The sequence below is a fragment of the Apis cerana genome, linkage group LG7, assembly GCF_029169275.1.
Source record: "Apis cerana isolate GH-2021 linkage group LG7, AcerK_1.0, whole genome shotgun sequence".
Lineage (NCBI taxonomy): Eukaryota > Metazoa > Arthropoda > Insecta > Hymenoptera > Apidae > Apis > Apis cerana.
The window spans coordinates 11,708,672-11,729,590 of record NC_083858.1 but is presented as its reverse complement, the minus strand read 5'-3'; the positions used below and the strand labels follow the sequence as shown (position 1 = coordinate 11,729,590).

At 25.6% G+C, this 20,919-nt stretch overlaps 5 protein-coding genes across 11 annotated transcripts; 3 read left to right on the top strand and 2 right to left on the bottom strand.

The window, feature by feature from the left end:
- Nucleotides 1–88: 88 nt before the first annotated feature.
- Nucleotides 89–2,787, top strand: LOC107999337 (suppressor APC domain-containing protein 2). Of its 4 annotated transcripts, XM_017059091.3 has the most exons (6): nucleotides 89–352; nucleotides 541–1,275; nucleotides 1,497–1,643; nucleotides 1,776–1,988; nucleotides 2,066–2,205; nucleotides 2,283–2,787. In XM_017059091.3, the coding sequence occupies exons 2-6, from the start codon at nucleotides 661–663 to the stop codon at nucleotides 2,287–2,289; spliced, it is 1,122 nt and encodes a 373-aa protein (XP_016914580.1). In that variant the 5' UTR covers nucleotides 89–352; nucleotides 541–660; the 3' UTR covers nucleotides 2,290–2,787. The 4 variants fall into 4 exon arrangements, with proteins under 4 accessions (XP_016914580.1, XP_016914579.2, XP_016914577.2 ...); XM_017059090.3 differs by having other exon boundaries at nucleotides 89–1,275; nucleotides 1,497–1,640; XM_017059088.3 differs by having other exon boundaries at nucleotides 89–1,275.
- A 247-nt stretch (nucleotides 2,788–3,034) lies between these two features.
- Nucleotides 3,035–5,857, top strand: LOC107999338 (multiple epidermal growth factor-like domains protein 10). Its single transcript, XM_017059094.3, has 4 exons — nucleotides 3,035–3,659; nucleotides 5,017–5,160; nucleotides 5,302–5,433; nucleotides 5,673–5,857. Exons 1-4 carry the CDS (start codon nucleotides 3,614–3,616, stop codon nucleotides 5,735–5,737), a joined length of 387 nt encoding a protein of 128 aa, XP_016914583.1. The 5' UTR covers nucleotides 3,035–3,613; the 3' UTR covers nucleotides 5,738–5,857.
- A 123-nt stretch (nucleotides 5,858–5,980) lies between these two features.
- On the bottom strand, nucleotides 5,981–13,205 carry LOC107999421 (cold shock domain-containing protein E1). Its single transcript, XM_017059242.3, has 11 exons — nucleotides 12,856–13,205; nucleotides 10,303–11,608; nucleotides 10,033–10,212; nucleotides 9,732–9,922; nucleotides 9,401–9,611; nucleotides 8,988–9,223; nucleotides 8,652–8,913; nucleotides 8,347–8,583; nucleotides 8,064–8,269; nucleotides 7,405–7,989; nucleotides 5,981–7,323 (listed from the first exon to the last, which is right to left on the bottom strand). Exons 2-11 carry the CDS (start codon nucleotides 10,696–10,698, stop codon nucleotides 7,155–7,157), a joined length of 2,673 nt encoding a protein of 890 aa, XP_016914731.2. The 5' UTR covers nucleotides 10,699–11,608; nucleotides 12,856–13,205; the 3' UTR covers nucleotides 5,981–7,154.
- Nucleotides 13,206–13,354: 149 nt separating this feature from the next.
- Nucleotides 13,355–15,231, bottom strand: LOC107999369 (ataxin-3). Of its 3 annotated transcripts, none has more exons than XM_017059143.3 (6): nucleotides 15,090–15,231; nucleotides 14,852–15,016; nucleotides 14,548–14,684; nucleotides 14,193–14,347; nucleotides 14,012–14,131; nucleotides 13,355–13,898 (listed from the first exon to the last, which is right to left on the bottom strand). In XM_017059143.3, the coding sequence occupies exons 1-6, from the start codon at nucleotides 15,111–15,113 to the stop codon at nucleotides 13,477–13,479; spliced, it is 1,023 nt and encodes a 340-aa protein (XP_016914632.1). In that variant the 5' UTR covers nucleotides 15,114–15,231; the 3' UTR covers nucleotides 13,355–13,476. The 3 variants fall into 3 exon arrangements, with proteins under 3 accessions (XP_016914632.1, XP_016914633.1, XP_016914634.1); XM_017059144.3 differs by having other exon boundaries at nucleotides 14,852–15,026; nucleotides 15,090–15,230; XM_017059145.3 differs by lacking the exon at nucleotides 15,090–15,231 and having other exon boundaries at nucleotides 14,548–14,705; nucleotides 14,852–14,992.
- Nucleotides 15,232–15,837: 606 nt separating this feature from the next.
- Nucleotides 15,838–19,691, top strand: LOC107999368 (SRSF protein kinase 3). Of its 2 annotated transcripts, none has more exons than XM_017059142.3 (6): nucleotides 15,838–16,490; nucleotides 16,846–17,041; nucleotides 17,121–17,436; nucleotides 17,593–18,171; nucleotides 18,242–18,536; nucleotides 18,621–19,691. In XM_017059142.3, the coding sequence occupies exons 1-6, from the start codon at nucleotides 16,270–16,272 to the stop codon at nucleotides 18,910–18,912; spliced, it is 1,899 nt and encodes a 632-aa protein (XP_016914631.1). In that variant the 5' UTR covers nucleotides 15,838–16,269; the 3' UTR covers nucleotides 18,913–19,691. The 2 variants fall into 2 exon arrangements, with proteins under 2 accessions (XP_016914631.1, XP_016914630.1); XM_017059141.3 differs by having other exon boundaries at nucleotides 16,270–16,490; nucleotides 16,828–17,041.
- The last annotated feature ends 1,228 nt before the right edge of the window (nucleotides 19,692–20,919 follow it).

Genomic DNA, 20,919 nt, shown 5'->3' with positions numbered 1-20,919 from the left:
GTGACTTGTTTCTTTGGACGGACTATAGATTGATTTATATTTCGACACACTTGTTTCTTGTGTTATATTCATATTTAATTCCACATATAAGTTTTAAAGAGGTTAACAAAAATTTTATTAATAAAATAAAAGAAAAATGTATTCAGAAAATATTAAGTTTATTTATATTTGATACGAATAATTCTACTATAATAATTTGGCAATATGTTTTAATATTATACATGAGGAATAAAGAAAAAAATATCTGTCAGATGAATATTTATTTAACTGAAATAATATTTAATTAAAGAAATGATTAATCAAAGAAATATTTTTTAAGAGAAACAATGATATATCTTCCATTACCAGAAAGGTAATGTTCAATTTTGAAATATTTAAATGAATACATGTTTTCTTAATATAATTATATTTTAAATACATTTGTATATGAATATGGCGCAAATACAAACTTCGGGTGCGGATGGATTACCAAAACATTTTGTGACTGCTATGCGTACACTTTTTGATATAATGGATGATCAAAATACTGGTTTTGTCAAGTTTTCTGATATTGAAGGCAGATGGCAAGATGATGGAACACAAGGTCTTCCAAAAGGAGTTTTAAATAGTCTTAAGAAAGTTACTCCATCTAATGGATTATTATCTTTTGAAAGGTTTTGTATGGGACTTAAAATATGTTTATTACAAATTCAAACTGAGACTGATTCTAAGAAACATGATGGTCAACCAAATAGACCACCTTCTGCTCCAATATTAATACCTGATAATCAAAATAAAACAACATGGACATCTTCAAATACAGCAACTATTAGACCGAATAATGTTATATCTCAACAACGTACCTTAAGCATGCCTCAATTATTAGCAAGTCGAAAAGATACAAATGCACAAATAGAATTAATGGATAATAGGACTGCACCTGAATTAAAATTAAATAAGACATATGGACCTCCAAAACCTCCAAGAATGGGTATTGCATTAGAAACCAGAACTATTAATTCAGATAGAAATTTTGATAAATCTGAAATTCGAACTGTATTACAAAATTGGCAAATGAATTTATTAATGAATGATGAGAAAATTATAGAAAAAAGACAATTACCAACGAATTATAGATCTGATACTAGATCATTATTAAGACCAACTAGAGTATTAGGAGATGGTAAAGCTATTGATTTGCAAAATAATCAAGTTATTTTACAGCCTAAAAAATCATTAAATAGACGCAGAGAACCTCGACGTCACACGTTGCAGAATGGTATTGATTACAATATGGTAAAGAAATTCTTCTCTAGGATTCCCAACTAACGATTGGTGATTGGTTTTGGGTATGCATGAAATTTAGTGATTATTAACATGTAGATAAAAACATAATTTATACTAAATATTTTGTTTAGAACATAATACTTATATTACATTTTAATAGAATATATAGTTGGGAAGCCTGTATCTTAATTTTTTATAATAATAGCTATTTGATAATTTTTTTTTTTTAGATGAAAAGAATGAAACAGATTGAACAAGAAAAAGATGTATTACTTCAAGGATTAGCTGCAGTTGATAAAGCTAGAGAATGGTATTTGAAACAAATTTCTTCTACTCAAGAAAAAATCAAACATCTTGGGCGAATGGGATCTCATGTGGTATTAAATTTCTTTTTAACTTTGTAAAATTATTTAAAATATTTTATGTTAACGTGTGTGTGTGTGTGGTGTGTGTGTGCGCGTACGCGCGCGCCTATATATAAATATATATATATTTATTTATTTATTTAGGAACAATGGACAGAAGCACAACAAGAACGTTTGGAATTACAACGTGCTCGGGTATTAGAAGTTAATAGACATTTAGCTGCATTAATAAGTAGTTGGGAACGTGGTGGACTTCCTCTTCACATGAATCTTGCTTTTCTTAGTACTCCTACATCAAGTCAACTTCAACAAGATATATTATCTAGATTAAAACAACAAAATCATAGATTAACAGAGGTAAATTAAATAAATAAATATGTGTAATTGTAATTGTAATTCATGTAATTATGTAATTTTTTTATTTATAAAAATAGGAAGTCACTAAAAAAAATCAACGGATAACAATACTTGAACAAGAAAAGGACAACTTGGTACGAGAATTGTATAATAGACAAACTAATATGGTTCAGTCTAGAAGAGCAATGATTCATGAACAACATGATCAAACATTCATGTAAGGTACTAACAATTATTATTTTAATATTTTTACATTAATATAAAATGATATTTTACATAAATTTTTTTTTGTAGAATATAAATAATCGAGAAGATTTGATAATATAATGAATTATATGCAAATTATCAAATATACATATATTAATGAAATCATATTGAAACTTAGATATATGTAAAGTATCTGTGAAATATTCTCCATATTAAAACTCAAATGTACTTAGTTATACATTGTAAATGAAGTTTCAAAATGTTTATAATCCGTTCAAGAATCAAGAGATCATGTTCTTTTATAATAAATTATTATTCTAATTAATCATCTTGATCTAAATTCTTGATTTTGATACTGTAATCTAGCTATCATATATATTTATCTAGATAAATATAAAATGAAATAAATTTATATTTATATTTTTAAAACTGAATATTCTTGTCTTGTAAATAAATATTTCTATAAGAATATTGTACAAATAAATTATGCACGCTTCGCGGTATAAACTACATCTACTTCCGGAATTATAGCATATTCGTGTCAAATGTTATCGAATTGTAAATGTGATAATATATTTCCTTAACTATCCAACATTATTATTTATATCCTAAATTAATAAAGAATTAATATTTATTTTAGTATTATTACAGAAATATATATATATATAATAAAAAAAACAATAAAAAAGAAAGTTAAATTAATTATAGAAGTTAAAAACTAATAATTAATTAAATATTTAATTTCCTGTTAATCATCTATTTGGAAAAATATTAACAATATTAGCAAAAAAGATACATATGCTCTAAACAATACAATGTTTCATAATCTAATATATGACGATCTATTATTTTTTATTTAAAATAATATATACATAAATACATATGACAATAATAAAATAAAATAATAAATTCAATAATAAAATAAATTAATAAATTCAAAACTAACGAGATAAAACTTATCAATAAAAATAATAATTGATATTAACAAAATGAATGAAATTACAAATCTATATAAATTGTCAAGAATATATCAATATAAAGTTATTAATTTTACACCCCATTTTCTTAATCCAATAGTGTCTAAGAGATATATTAGTTAAACGCATTAGCCCGTATTTAGTTAATAGTCGCAAAGCAGCAGTTAAAAAGTCTCTAGCTGCCTGGAGTTGGCTAATCAGTTCGGCCGACGCGTTCAGCGAGTTTAGTTGCTAGCTGACAGAAGAAGCTGTATTAGAGCACGAATTTTATCCTCGTGATAGTGAATGTGTAAAGAACTCCCCTTTTAACAAACGATCTTTAACCCCAGAATTCAAGCAATAGTTTATTCATTCGTTGATCGACAATCTCTGTCTTCAGAAATTATTTGGATCGTTATCGATATAGTTCTCCCCCGGATTTTTGTAAGCTTTAAACTGATCATGCTATCAAGATTGACAATACCAATAATTCTGCTACTTATTATAGGTATGAACGTATTGCATTCCTCAATATAATATAATTTATAAAAATATGCAAAAGAATATTATATTTATAAAATAATATTAAATTATAAACATTTATTTTACTTTTTTATAACTTAGATTAGATTGATCATATATTATAAAAATTATATTACCATAAATATTGATTTCTCGATCTTTTTATTTATCTTCAAAATTAGTCACTATATTACAGTGAAAAAACTTTGTTTGTATATCTTTTCTTAATTATATAAAATAATTAAGAAACACATAATATTATATAAAATAATATATATTACATATAATATAATAATAAAAAATATATTAAAAGATTTTAGTATTTCTAAATGTTAAAAATTTTATTTCAAGATTGTAGAAAAGTTATTTTTATACAATGTCTAGTCTATTTCTTGTATTTTTCTTAAAAGACATTAAATTAAATGATAGTAATTCGCTTAATAAAATAAATGCAACTGTTCCGTTAAAGGAAACATCTCGGTTCATTCACCGAGTAAACAGATAATGTATCACAATAATGAAATATACTTTTGATGATTCTATATTTCCTCTTACTTATTGTATTTATAATTAATATTACAAAATTTATAATTAATATTTTTTTTTTATTTAAAATTTTTTTTATAATTATAAATAGATCAAGAAAGATTCTTTTCAAATGATAATTCATTTAAAAAACTATAAAAATAATAATTTGCATATTCTAAAATCAATTAATTTGGACAAATACATATTTTATCTTGTTAAATATTTATTAATTCAGCCAAGTAGAAAATGTAATGAACATATTCAATAGTAAAAATAATTGCTAGTATTCTCCTTCATTATATTATCTTTTCAGGGTAAATAAATTGTAGATACATTCACTGTAAATAGACAATGTCCATGAAAAAAATATTGCAAATAATGCAGAATTATGTTTAAATTAATTTTATTATTTAATTTCAATAAATACATTCTTTTTCATTTCTAAATTCTCCATTTTAAATTTATTATATTGAATTTTGTTATGTACTATTTTATATATATATATAATGATTTCACGAAATTTCTTTTATCATCTATTGATAGAAGAGTATTCTATTACAGTATTATCATTTAATCTCGTGATAAAATTCTAAATAAAATTTATCTAGAACTAAAATTAAATATAAAAGTATTCTGTTAAGTAATATGATATTATATTTTTTAATAAAAAAATAAAAATAAGTGATTAAAGAAATTAATCATTTTGATTGATAAATTAGACGATATATTAATATTTATGAATTAAAAATACACAATTAAAATTTAACTATTGCAAATTATATCATTGAAATATTTTATTTTAATTATAATAATAGATATACTATCAAAAACTAATGCTTGCGATTTGGATCAAATGCAATATGGATGTCGTATCTATAATGCACAATGCAGATGCGGTTATGGTTGTTCTTCTGAATATAGATATAATAGCAACGAAGATTGTAAAGAAGCGTTAAGAGGTAACTTACCTGTTAATTTCAATTATAATATTATTAAATATTATTATTCATAGATATTTTTTCATAAATATTTAAAAAAATAAAAATATTCAATATTGATTTGAAAATTCAATATTAAAAAATTCAAATAATTTTTTTTAGGTAAGCGTAGCGATATATGTTATCGAACAAAACCTTGTTTAAATGGAGGATCATGTTTACAAATATCATCAGAACCTGGATTTAAATGTCGCTGTGAAGGAACTGGTTATTATGGATCACACTGTGATAAACGTTAGTAATTTTTATCATTAAAAAATTAAATTATAAATTTTGCATTCGTGCATGTTTCATTAAATTGGTAATTTGAAATGATAAAAAACATTTTACTCAACTTTTAATTATTTAAATATACGAATTTTTAATTATTTAAAGATATATTATTATAATAAAATATATCATGACAAAATTTAATAAGTATAATAAATAAAAAATATTGAAATATCTTTTAAATAAAATTATATATTTTGCAGCTTGTCCAGGTCCAAATAATCAACGTTTCCGAGGACTTTTTCCTTATGAATGTGTTGTGATCTAATTCAACTTGTCTTTTTTTAATCTATTAAATACATTTAGCATGTTAAGTACAAAAAATAAACATATTTTGCAAAAATTTACACATCTTTGTACATACATAATAAATATATTGTATATATAATTTTTCTTGTGTTATTAAAAATTAAAAAAATATAAATAATAATTCTTAAAAAAAATTATAATTTATAAAAATTTCAATTTTTTATGTTTTTAAAATCTCTGAGATTCATAGAAAAGAAATATCTTTGATATTTTCACTGTTTATTCATTAATAATTTTACAATATGTATGCACATGATGTGTTGGATCCACAAATTTTCGAACAAACATTAGTTTGTATCGTGCTTGCATTAATGCACATCATTATTTTACTTCTTTCATCTATTTTCTATAATGCCACGTGTACCTCGCTTGTTGTTTTTGATGGCAAAACTTATAAAATGCAATTTTTTTTTACTTTTCACATAAGTACTTCTTATAATTCTCTTGTATATATCGACTGAATCCATAATACTAATTTGATTTTATATTTTAACACGAGACTGCATCAGGAACTTAACGACATGTATATATATTTATATGTTATATATTATCTAGGACAAACAATTGGCCAGTTGTAACTTTTTACAAATTCATAGACATTTTTTCAACAGAGTAACATGTTACAATAATTTATATAGTAGAACACATGTCTGCTTCTTGGACTATAAAATTCATAAATTTTAAATAATATGAATGCAGTTTTCTTCTTTTTTGATTATATGGCCAATCAATGTTATCATATATGCTGTAGTGCATATGACACTGATTTTTTTTTATTATTATATGTTATTTCAATTGATTGCGATATATGTTGCAGGTAAAACAAATATTCTAAATAAAATAATATAAATAAAGATTTTATCAACATGTACGTATATTTTTATAAAGATAGACGGGACATTATCTTTGAACATTACAAACAGGCAGATTGTCAAACAGTTCAATGTTAAATTATTTGAATGATGAAATATTTTTACAATTTTTATTGGAAAGAAAATGTGTAATAATTAGAAGTTCTAATGATATTTCATAATCATTGTTTATAATTATATAAAAGTCTATTACATGTTCAAAAAAAAAAAAAATCAGTAAATTTTTTAAAGAAATTGAAGTAGTTCAGACAAACTGCCTTCCTGATTATCTTCATATTTTATAAGATGATAAAATGACTCGTTGTTTTTTTAGTTTATATTTTTTTTCTCAACAAGATCATGATCCAATCGATTATCAATGTTATTATTGTTGTCACATTAGTCTCAATTTGGCAAATGTTTACGATGCTTATAATAATAATAATCTCGGTACCGAAGTGTATGGACTAAAAACAAGTAATGTAGATTACAATTTGGATAAGCAATAATCCTTTCAATACAACATTACTCTTGGATAGCACCAGGAGTATGCTGTGATCTTTCTTGACTAAATCCACGTGTGCCATCTGGCCCTCTTGGTTGCCTAACTATAGTTAATTTAGGACCTGTATCTTCCAAAGATGTAGTACGCAATCGACTGATTAAACGTTCAGGTCGTTGTTGAACGGCATCACTATACAATAAAAAAAATATGAAAATTAATGATATTAATAGTATAATAAAACATGTAAATATAATATTATAGAAAATTCACCTTAATCGTGTTACATTGCATGCAGATGATTTACCAGTACGTTGATTCGTAATTAAAACGAATTCAACCTGATCTCCTGGTTGAAGTATTGCATGATCTCGAACTTCACTCATGTGGAAAAATAATTTCTTACCCTCATCAACTTCATATGCAAGAAAACCAAAAGGGCCTTTTACTGCATCAACTGTTGCTCTTCTTTTTTTTCTAACTGCTACGATATTACAAGCATGACCTGCTGAATCCACCTGTAATTGTACAGGATCACCAGCTTGTAACAGCTCACGTTTATTGACAAGTCCCATAATTCTGAATTCATATTCCGGAGTATCTTCATCTTCATTAGTAGCATTTATTTTTATTAAGCCAGCATACTCTGCCTGGTCAGGATTTGCACTTCGTAAAGGTCTAATAACTGTTCCATCAAGCACTTCACTAACTGGTGTTGGCCTAGGAATGCTTCCACGAGGTACCAATTTAACGTAATCCGCGGCTACACAACCACCATTACCTCTACCATTTCCAGAACTGATCGTACATTCAATATCAGCTCCTACTTCTAAAGCATTAACATCCCCTTCAAAATTGCTAAAAAATACAAATATTATCATAAAAGATATACAAAATATAATATTCTCAAACATATTATTTAAGTTACTCACCTGAAGTGAAAAAATATTTCTTTATCATGATTTACAGTTTCAATAAAACCAAATCCATCTTTAAGTGCAGCAATAAAACCTTGACAAACTTGTCCATTTAGTTTTTTGTTGCTATTTTGAGTTTTTTCACCGGAAGAGTTCATTAGAGATATGTCGACAGCAACAAGTTCTTTATTTCGTTTTACTTGACAGATACTAAATTGAACCTAAAATACCAATACTTTTAAAAAATGTATTAATAAAATCATAATAATACACATATGTATTATATATATTAATGTACCTTATCACCAAGTCTTGGGATATTCTTAGGATCACAATCTTTATTAAAGAAAATAACGCTTTTTTGTTGATTTTCTTTTGTGTATCCAATTAGACCAGGCACAACGCCATTTATACCCTGAATTATAGTACCCAATAAATCTTTTTCTATAATTGTTTCAAATTGAACTGTGCCAGCCGGTAAGTGCTTTAATCTAATTGCACTTTGTCGATTGTTTGAAAATGAGGAAGAAGGATCCTAATACAAAAATTTAATTAAAATATATTTAAAAAAAATAAAATAAATTCTAGATGCATTGTTCTTACTTGAATTACTGTGAATTCAACTTCATCCCCTACACTAATTTCTCTATCAACATCCAAAACTTCGTTAAAATGAAAGAAAAGTCGTGTATCTCGATCTACACAACGAATAAAACCAAATCCATCTTTTAATGCAGCTATAATGCCTTGTTCTCGTTTTTCACCGGATACATTAAAAGATTCAGGTAATAATAATATTTCAGTAGCTCTCTTGAGTTGATCTCTAGTATCTGTAGCAATACGAAATTTGACCCAGTCCCCATGTCTAAAAATCATATTAAGTCATAATTAAATAAATGAAAAATAGAAATAAATAAAAATAATTTATAAGTATGAAACCTAAGAGTAAAATCTCCTTTTTGATCCTTGTCACCAAAAGGAATTTCAACTGTATCTGAAGAATGTTCTGTATCTCTGTACCGAATTCTTCCAGGTAAAGGATCATTTTGATGACGAGCTGCAGTACCTCTTTCCAGAGGTTTCAATACTTGTCCTGTTACTATTTTATTACTAACTTCTTCAAAGACTATTGACCCAGGTGGTAGCTTAGTAATATTACAAGCTACTTCTTTTCCCTTAAAATATTAATAATAATTAAATTTATTAATTAATAATTATAATTAATTAATATATTATTTATATTAATAATTAATAAATCATAATTATATTAATAATTAAATTTATGCAAAGAATTAATATTGTTGTTTAAAAATTATTCATATATAAAAATATATAAACAAAAAAATATTTACATTTCGAGTTTGTATTATAAATTCAACATCATCTCCCAGTCTAAGTTCTTCTTTCATAGACTTAGCTTCGCTAAAGTGAAAGAAAATCTCTTTAACTACGTCAGCACGTTCAATGAAGCCGAAATTTTCTTTCATTGAGCATACAACTCCACGATAGCGAACTGGATGTACTGGATTTTCCAATCTTACATGACATGCACCTAAATTTCCACTGTAATTAAAATGTAGTATTATAGTAATTTTGCCTGATATAATATTTTATATATATATATATATATTGCAATAATAAATAAGTAATATATTTAAATAAATTATTTAATAAATTATTCACCGTTGATTAGTAGCAATTTGAAATGACACTTTATCACCAGCACGCAAAGTAACATTTCCTTCAACATCATCTTTTGTATATGGCAGAAAAAAACATTCTCCACGATTTTCATAACTAATACGACCTTGTGTATCACCACTTGTATGCAATTCTGTTGTTACATTTCCAGTAACTCTTTCTTCACTTAGCACCTACATTATAAAATTTTATATATTTTAATATTTTATATGTTTGAATATTTTGGTTATACAACTTTACATTATTCTGGCATTTTATATAAATATATTAATGATATACTAACCACCTCTGGAGCAATCTTACTAACAGTACTAGCAATAGGTTTGCCTGTCCGACGATCATAAGTCATTTCAAATTCAACAGGATCTCCAATTTTTAAATGTTCTATATTACCACTAAATTGGCTAAAATGAAAGAACAATCTTGCTTGTCTTTCACAGCATTGTATAAATCCATATGAATGCTAGAAAAAAATAAAAATTGCAATTTTATATATAAAATGAATATTAAAAATAATATAAAATGAATATTAAAAATAAAATAAAATTCTCACCAATAATTTTTCAATTATTCCAGTTTCTCGAGTTCCTTGATTTTCAGATTGATCCTGATAAGTGGAGTTATTTGTTGTTGGTTCTTCTGTATAACCAGTGCTTCCTTCCATTCCTGTAAATGTTCCAAAAGGAAATCTGGTAACTTCATTACGTGACATCTTAGTGTTGGGATAACCAGCATATTGTATTGTGTTTTTTCCATTTCCAGGAGGTGAATCCATCATATAATGATCTCCACTATAATTGGTACCATTTCTGTAGATATTAGTTGTTGGTTGATGTGATCCTGTTATAACTTTAGGACTTGGTATAGTCATAGACTTGTAATCAAGTATTGCAGGGTCAGAGTTCATGATTGGCGGCTGGAACGTTTTCCACTGAGGATTGTTGGACATTGTCTCAAATTTGCACAATTTTAAATGTAATCTTTACGTATAAGTTTTCCTCTTTTCTTGAAATAATTACTTAATTTCTTTTTTATGTTCACTTCTGTTTCACCACAATATATATATATTTATATATATATATATATATATATATACTTATATTTAGAAATTTTTAGTCTTTTCAATTATTTAAGTGTTAACATAGATATCACAGAATGGTTCTTGGTACCTTATATCTTCGTTCACTATTATAATGTTACAAGAACTTAATACAGAGGAAGAGAGGCTCTTAAAAATGCTGCAGAAATGCAGGCTTCTTTGTGACCAAGAAGTGGAAGGAAGGATTTGAAAATATTTTGACGTTTGTCATAAATTATTTATAAAAGAGTACCCAGGCAACTCTGTGCAAAATTGGCACTCTTCAAATACAAATACAAATGTTTTATTAGTCAAGAGCAGCACAATCTCAGCCGCAATCACAATCACGGTCACTTTATAGCTCACCTAACTCTTTCTCACAAAGCTTGTGTACACAATATACAAATGAACAATATAGTTAATGTTGATTTATGAATTAATACAAGTACAAAATTCTTAGCACATCATAGACCATTGATACTTTCCACATACGTATGCACGTGTTATAACAACTGTTTGATATTTACTCAATATAGCGTACACTAGAATAACTGTGTTCCTTTTAAACAGCAGTCATCCTTTATAAAAGGAGTAAATCAAAAAACATAGGAGATTTAAAAGATAAATGTTGACTTGAAATCCTCAGATGTCTTCAATGCGTGCTGAGTGTGATTGTGTTGTTCCAATATTTCTATGTTAGCGTTTCTTTCTTCAGCATTTAATTATGGAATTTACAGTGAGCCTTGGTTTCAAAAGTGTCCTAAACTAACAATTACACAAGCTGAAATAAAAAATATTTTGTCATATTAATATAATTAAACATTAAAGAAATAATAATATATTTTAATAAGATTATGAGCTTTACTATAAGAAAAAGAGTTTAATAATAATGATATCATAAATAAATATTTCATTTTTTCATTATTTTATTTAAAATATATCTATAATAATAATAGTTAATTATATGATTATATTTAAATAAAATATTTTACTAAAATAAAAAAACAAATAATATTGTTTAAATGTAAATATTAAAATGTTAAAATTTAAATGTAAATTAAAGTTTACATTTTAAATAAGATATTATGCATTTTATATCTTATATATTTATAGACTTACATATATACACATATCAAAATTTATAAATTTTAATTATGATTTATATTTTATATTGAAAAAAATATTTTATCATACTAATTTACTAATTTTTATAAACTTTTATTAATATAATTCTATTATATTATAGATGTTATTATGGATGCATTGAAAATAAAAATTCTATTTTGAATAAACTAAAAAAATAAGTTTTTAAGAGAGATGAAAAAAATATTTCTTGTATATATAGGTTATTATATATTTTTCTTTTCACATTATAATAATATACAATTATATATAGAAATCTATAATATATTTATTGTATCCTATTTATGGTTATACATAAGATAAATAAGATATTGACAATAATTGACTACTAGTTTGACATTGACTTTTTATGCTCCAACTGGTACAGTTCTTTCAATGTTTTTTATTTATTTCTTGAAATTTTATTTATATTCAAAGTTTCACTTATTAATATTATACAAATAATAAAAACATCTTTATCATCAATTTGTTATTCAAATCATTATTTTCGAATTTTGCTGTAAATGGAATGTAATAGTTGGATACCTACATGAAAATGTTTGAAATATATCTAACAATATAAGTATTATAAATTTCTCTAAAAGTAAATAAACATATATTTTGCTTAACGAAACATCATAAAAGTAATTTTGAATTTAAAATAATAATAACTTTTACAAGATATAGTTAAACAAAAATCCGAAATATTGTACATGCTCGCCAGTTACGAGATTCTAATTTTTTATGAGGTCACTCGTTTCTTTACATATCATAAAGATTTACTGAAATTTTCTATACTTATAAAATATGAATATAACTGTCAAGAAAGAAATAATTATAATCATTATGAATGTTTCATTGTAAAGCTCGTAATCAAATAGCTTTAAAAAGATTTATAAAACTCACCACGACACAGCACAGCACTGACGACATGCCGCCATGTTGAATGTCAACATTCAGTATTCACATACAAAACAGGAGCAACTACAGAGTGACTACAGTTAAAAATTTGGGTTCATAGCCATCTGGTAATATTGCCGCAAAAACAATTATTTGCATGTCCTATTATAAATGTAAAAAATCATAAATTTATATTTAAAAGTTAATAAATTTGACAAAAAATAAATATTTATTTGATTATAGAAATAGAATACACATAAAAATAAAAGTGTGTTCTTAACATAACGTTTTTGAGTAATGTTCCGGAAAAATTTAAACCAATGATATTAAAGTGTGTTCAAAAAACTGTCAATTTTAATATTTTGCTAAAAGTACCAAAAATACCAAAAAACAAAATTTTTAGTATTTAATTAAGATATAAATATAAATAATCTTTTAATAACAAGTTCTAAGATTGATAAAATAAACTAATAATGTACTTTAAAATTTATAACATGTACAGATCTTTTATTTATACATTTATTTTTGAAATACTTATTCATACTACACACAAAGTAACTAATTATTTATAATTTACAAATAAAATTTATTTTAATAATAATATTAAAAATATTCTTGCACATATTATTAAATATTCAATTTTTGTGAAGTTTCTCCATTTGACGTCCTTGAATATGTACCAAAGTGATTTAATTGATGCCAATGTAAGTCTTCAGATTCTGGTGTTGATGGAGCCGTAGCACATTCTAAACTTAATTGAAGAGCTCTTCTTAAATCATCATCCTCATCTACATCATCAGTCCCACATGTTTTTTTATTGTAATCATGAAAATCTAAACTTAATTTAAGATATTTATCTACATCATTTCTTTTATTCTCTTCAAAACTTAATTGAAGTGCCCTTTGTAATTCTGCATTTTCATCATCTTCTTCGTCATTTTTTTCAATTTTTATGGGAATTATCTTCTCTTGTAGTTTACTTGTCGATATTTTTTCTTTATTAGATAATGCTCTGGTAAATGTATTTGATATTACATTATTACTTATACCTGTAAAATCAAACAGTCTTATTTTGTTAGGAAAAATATATGATTACAATAAAATCTTCAATGAAGAGAAAAAAAATTATATTTAAAGTTTTATTTAATATTGAGATAATAACCTTTTGTTTTTGTTTTTAATGACGTTTGTCCTTTTGACATAGGTTCTATTGGATTTTTCATAAGAATATCATCTGCAGGACATTGTGGAAGTGCACCAATAACAATAAAAATAGAATAACCTATAAAAATATAAATTGTATCTATAATTTTGTTTTTTATTATATTTTACTAAGATTTTACCTTCTTGTAATAACTGAGCTAAATACATAGAAAGATAAGTATCCGAGATAAGTTCTGGTCCACTTAATACTGAATTTAAATTAAACCATTGCTTTCCAATCTTTCTTATAGTAAACCAATGACCTTTGTAATTGCAAATATATGCTTTCATCTGTCTAAAAATTATATATATTATAAAATATAACCATATTTTAATACATGATGATTTATACATAATATAATTTTATTTTTTTTTATTATATGATGTATTCATTTTTCAATTTTATTATTTAATTTTAATATAATATAAATATATTTTATGAATATTTCAAATTCAAATAAAAATTGTTTAAATGAAAAAAATTGAATAACATACAAAGGATCATTCTGTGCCATTATAGCTGCAGATTCTGTACTATTATATGGAATTAACTCTAATCCCCAAACTTTTAATGCACTACTAATTACTTGAACTGAGAAGTAGCCACTGTCATCCATGTTTCCTGATGGTTGCTAAGCAAAATAATTAATGCCCTTTACCACATATAACGATATTAGTACAATAATTAATATTTCAAATAAAATAAATGAATGTATATAATAAAATATTTAAAATCTTATTTTTATATTCTGCAATACATTATAAATGATATAAAAATAGTTACAATGCACAGATTCACCTCTAGAAAAAGTTTATAATCTTCACTGTCAACACCAGATTCTGCCATTCTTATCCTTTCTTCTTCATCCATTTGATGACCTAAACTAGCAAGATCTACAGCATTATAATATGGACCTTGTAAAAGTGCATTTAAACAATGTTGTGCGCATAAAAATCCTTCTTGCTGTAACAAACTTTTCCATTGAAATAATTTATATTTAAAAAATCATTAAATACTCACGCATATTATTATTTACCTTTTCATGAAATATCGTATCCATTTTATTAATATTTTTTTAATATAGTATGTAAAACATATAAATATCAAGTAACAATCAAATCATGCGTTGAATAATCTAAAAAGATTCTAAGATCAAACGTCACCCACAAAAATATTTTTTGGTTATAACCAAAAATATGTCATATATAGTTGATGAAACTTTTAGATATAATGAGTCATGTATATAGTATTGCCATCTTCTAACAAATTGCTTAGTTATCATATGATTATTACGAAATATTTCTTGTTTAAATTTTATTATTCATGGTTGTTATTAAAAGATTTATTTTCTTTTATATATAGAAATAATATTTTTTTATATAACAATAATTTTTTATATAAAATATAAAAAATAGTTGATTATAATGAATAAATTAAAAATATTGATAAAATCATTTTTAAATAAACATTAAACAATTAATTTAAATATAGATAACATAGATAATATTTCCAATAAATCATTTTTGTACATTATTTGTATTTGTTACATTATATAATTAATTAGATAACATACACTTTTCCGATTGGTTGTGCTGCAATTGATTATTAAAATGTATTTGATGTTCTTTCATAAGAAGCTTAAGTTAAGTATAAAATATTCTATTTCATTAAAGAATAATATAGAGACTTTAAGAAAAAAATTTTATCAAAAGCATTTGAAACTATAAAATAATTATTTAAAGCTAAGCGAATTTTAGCCTCGTCTGCTACCACGGCATAGAAAAGGAACTATTGAGTACTAATTATTAACGAAGGCAGAAGTACGAAGTCGCGATTAAATCAAAGAAGAAAAATTTTAGTGCGAGTGTATTGCCGATGTAACAGGCATTTTGAATAGAACGTGGAAGTGCATTGATAAATATAATATTGACGACCTGTAGAACGACACCTGCTTTATTCGAAACGAGAGACGAGGACACGGTGACGGCGGGGGCGGCCATACTCAAACAACCGCCGAGCGAAGTGCGCGGCATAGCGCAGAAATGAAACGATAATAAACTGTATTATATCGTTCGTAAACCCGGGGAGACGGTAACGGGTGTAAGTGCCTCCATTAAAACATATAGGAAAAAATTACAAAAGGAAGTGAAAACGGAAGTGTGGGAAGTGTGAAGAAAGAGAAAAGCGGCCCGACGAATCGAGGCGCACGGAACGGTATGAGTGCAAAGACAGACGTGAACAGGCGGGTCCTAGCGATTCAGGCCAAAAAAAAAAGGCACAAGCCAAGCAAACGAAAAGGAAAAGCAAATATTCAAGATGAATCAGAAACATCAGGAGCTCAATGTTCAAAGGCATCGACTACTCAACAAGGACAAGGATCGAGTTTCTATCAGGATGCTTCTGCACAAAGACCATATTCCAGTGATAATGGAAACAGGTATTCAAATATCATTGTCATTTTATTTTATTATATTGATATTTTTCTCGTTGACAGTTTCTCATTTACGAATTATATAAATTTTTTTAATATAATACATGTTCGTATTGAAAATCTCATCGAGTTTCTTTTATATTGCAAAATGATCAGTTTTGTTATGGAATATTTCAGTGAAAAATAATATCTATATTTTTTAAAAATGTATTTTATTATGAAATAATAGAATTTATAAATTGTTTGTTTTTGTTAATCCCATGAAAATTTTTGAAAACAGTTTATAGTCTTTTATTTTCTAATTCGTGTTTGCTCCCTACCTTTTCCTAACTAAAACTTACAGATTGGAACCATGTCATAGCTCAAGTAATGAAACAATGGAAGATGGTGATGAAGTATACAGTAGTGAAGATGAAGAACAAGAAGATAGCAGTGATTATTGCAAAGGAGGATATCATCCTGTTAAAATAGGAGATTTATTCTTAAATCGCTATCATGTAACTCGTAAGCTTGGATGGGGTCATTTTTCAACAGTTTGGCTTTGTTGGGATTTACAGGTATATATTTGATTAAGAAGAAAATATGTATTTTTTAAAATAAATTTATAAATATTATGTTTTAAAATATGTTCTGTAGGATAAACGATTTGTAGCACTTAAAGTGGTCAAATCTGCATCTCATTTTACTGAAACTGCATTGGATGAAATTAAATTATTAAAAGATGTACGTGATACAGATCCTAGTGATCCTAAGCGTAATAAAACCGTCCAGTTACTCAATGACTTCAAGATTAGTGGCATTAATGGTTTGCATGTTTGTATGGTATTTGAAGTTCTTGGGCATAATCTTCTTAAATTGATCATCAAATCTAACTATAGAGGAATTCCAAGAAATAATGTTAAACGTATCATTAGACAGGTTCTTGAAGGTCTTGATTATTTACATAATAAATGTAAGATTTTTATATTGAAAAACATATTTGATTAATATTATTCTATTAGATAATATTTGTGTTAATAAATTTTAATTTTACATTAATTTGAAACATTTAATATTATTATCACAAAAATTAATTATTAACAAAACATTTTTATGTTTTTCTTTATAGGTAAAATTATTCATACAGATATTAAACCTGAAAATGTTCTTGTTTGTGTTGATGAAGCTTATATAAGGAAATTAGCTTGTGAAGCAACAGAATTACATTCACTTGGAATGAAATTGCCAGTATCTTTGATTTCAACTGCACCAAAAGAATTCCAAGAACCCACTCCTAATTCTAAAATGTCAAAAAATAAGAAAAAAAAACTTAAGAAGAAAGCAAAACGTCAAAATGAACTATTAAAGAAACAAATGGAACAAATAGAAGAACTTGAAGAGCAAGATAAACTTGCAAATAGCACAAGAGCAAATGGAGAATTAGAAACAAATAGTCCAGATCAAGACATAAACACAGAAAGTATAGATGATAATACCGAAAGTAAAGGTTCACCTGACATTTCAGAACCATCTGCACCTTCATTGCATATAAATGGTGTAGATAGTTTAACGGTTGAAGAAAAAATAGAAAATCAAATATCTCAACAATCAGAAAAGATGGAAAATGCAAATTCATGCGATGTAGAAAAGAATTGTGGTGAAACGATACATTCACCTGATCATGAAGATACAGATGAATGTAGTGAAGGTAATTTTTAGAAAGTAATTTTGGTATATATAAATAATTATATTAATTTTATATTTAATTTTTTCTATAGGTCGTAATTTACATCCACCTGAAAGTAAACAATTAAAAAGAGCATGTGTAGCTCCTTTAGATCCTGCCCTAGTAGAATGTGATGTTGAAGTGAAAATAGCAGATCTTGGTAATGCATGTTGGGTCCATAAAAAATTTACAGATGATATTCAAACTCGTCAATACAGATCATTAGAAGTGTTATTAGGATCTGGATATGATACATCTGCAGATATATGGTCCACTGCCTGCATGGCGTTTGAATTAGCAACTGGTGATTATCTTTTTGAGCCACATAGTGGTAATTATTATTGCAGGTAAAGTACTATTTTTTGTAATCATTCAAAAAGTTTGTTCACATTTGTAATATAATGTAAAATATATTTTGTTTTTTATTATAGAGATGAAGATCATTTAGCACACATTATTGAATTGCTTGGAGAAATACCAAGACATATTGCTCTTTCTGGCAAAAACTCAAAAATGTATTTCAACAAGAAAGGTGAATTGAAACGAATTACTGGATTAAAACCTTGGGGACTGTACGAGGTGCTTACAGAAAAATATGATTGGTCACCAAGAGAAGCGCGCGAGTTTGAAGAGTTCCTAACTCCGATGCTCGAGTTTGACCCGAGTACGCGAGCTACAGCAGCAGAGTGCCTGAAGCATCCATGGCTGCAAATTAAAAAGTGATCATGTTTTTTATCGTTTTATCTTTAAATTCTTCAACTCTATATTTCTATCATCCTGACGTAATTATATGTCGAGAGTGTAACAAGAGATAATGATCAGCAATGGCCAGGTTCTTTCATCTTATATATATTGTTTTATTTTTGCGTAATGAATGTATTATCACTAAAAACGCACAGTAAAAATTATTCAATATAAAATATTATATATATATGTATAATATTATTTTATAATAATATTATAATATATTATAATATTTAATATTATAGGATGCAAAATTATTAAAAATGTATCTTATAAATTATAATTTAGAATTGTTTTTTATCTTTTTTATCTGTTAATAATTTTATGATTATCATTTACGTCTATTATTGTGATTAATTTTATACAGTAAATAGGAGTTATCTAATACCAAAACAATTGGAAAAGAAAGAACTTGCTACATTCCACCAAATTCCAATATTTGCAGTAGTTGAATATGCTTCTAATTGTAACACTCTCGACGATGGCTGCCTATTTGTGTATTTATAAATTTGTTAAAACATGTTTTTCATTTAGTGATGCTATCTTAAATTAAAATTTCGTAGTACTTTATTATTTTACATGGTCATCGTTATATTATCCTTTATATTACTTGTCATTTAATTTATCAAATATCCCAAGAGTCATGGGACCTACTCATAATGTACTTTAGGAAAGGGCAGGCCCATTGTTATGCTATAATGAATATTAAAATTTTCATTAAAATATTTTTTTGCATTAAATTGATTATTCGAAATTTATTGATAGCAAGTTTTTTTCTCTGTGATCTCTCCTCGTGCTTAATTAGTGTTCAAGAAAGTTTAATAATCATTACTATTACTATCTTGATTAAATAATACTCATAACACATACGCCGGAACGTGTGTTTAAGCAATTGAATCTTTGTACAAATTCAATGAATGCAGAAATACATAAATATATAATATTAGTATAATTAAGAGTTGGTCGCCAGATTCTTGGTAAACAATTGGTATGATTCGGAATAAGACAGTGCATACTTTATTCAATTACAATGAAGAAATTCTAAAATTTGAATTTGTAATAAATTCATAATAATCATATATATATATATATATTATAATATATATATATTATTTATAATATATGAGTAATACAAAAATAATATAAAAAAAAATAAGTCATGGAATTTTGGTAAAATCATATACACTGTCGGATTTCGAACAATAACTGAGACATTCAATAATTGTGGTATATGTTTTCTTTCATTTAATTTATTACATATTTCTTTATATTGCTAGAAGCATATATCATATATATATTGTACAATTATAAAAAAGAGAGTAGTTTCTACATCATGACTGACATTTCGGTAATATTTCATAAAATAATCATGATAAAAGAAATACGGTGTTAAGTTCTGCGCGACCTTCTTTACTTCGAGCTATTGACTGATTATTAAGCTCTCTGCCGATAAATTGTCTTCTATTTTATAACGAAAAAAGCGAAACAGTACGATTACTGACTATTCAACATTACAAATATATTTTGTATCGTTGAATTCTATTTATGCTTCCAGACAAATGTTCAGTTTCGCTGTATCTGCCAATTTAATATCATTTTATCAAAAATAATATGATTGATTAAAAAATATTTTGAACGAAACTGATGGAAATGCATATAAAAAAAGCTTTTATTATTAATTGTGTTACATTAGATGAGAATATGTTTATTCTGGATAAAAGAGGAAAATAGTTACTTAAAGTAGGTCATTTAAAATTAGTTATGTTTATTTTCGTTAAGAGTTTGTAAATCAATGAGTCTTACAAAGAGACTACTTTAGTCATTTTAATACATTTATAATTCATTTCCATATTTAATAAAAATTAAAATTTATACGTACTACGATAAAGAAAAAAATACTGAATTGTTAATATTGACTTTTACAATATTTAAAAGAGATAGTTGATAATTAAGATCATGATAAGATTTGATTTGTTTGATTTTATT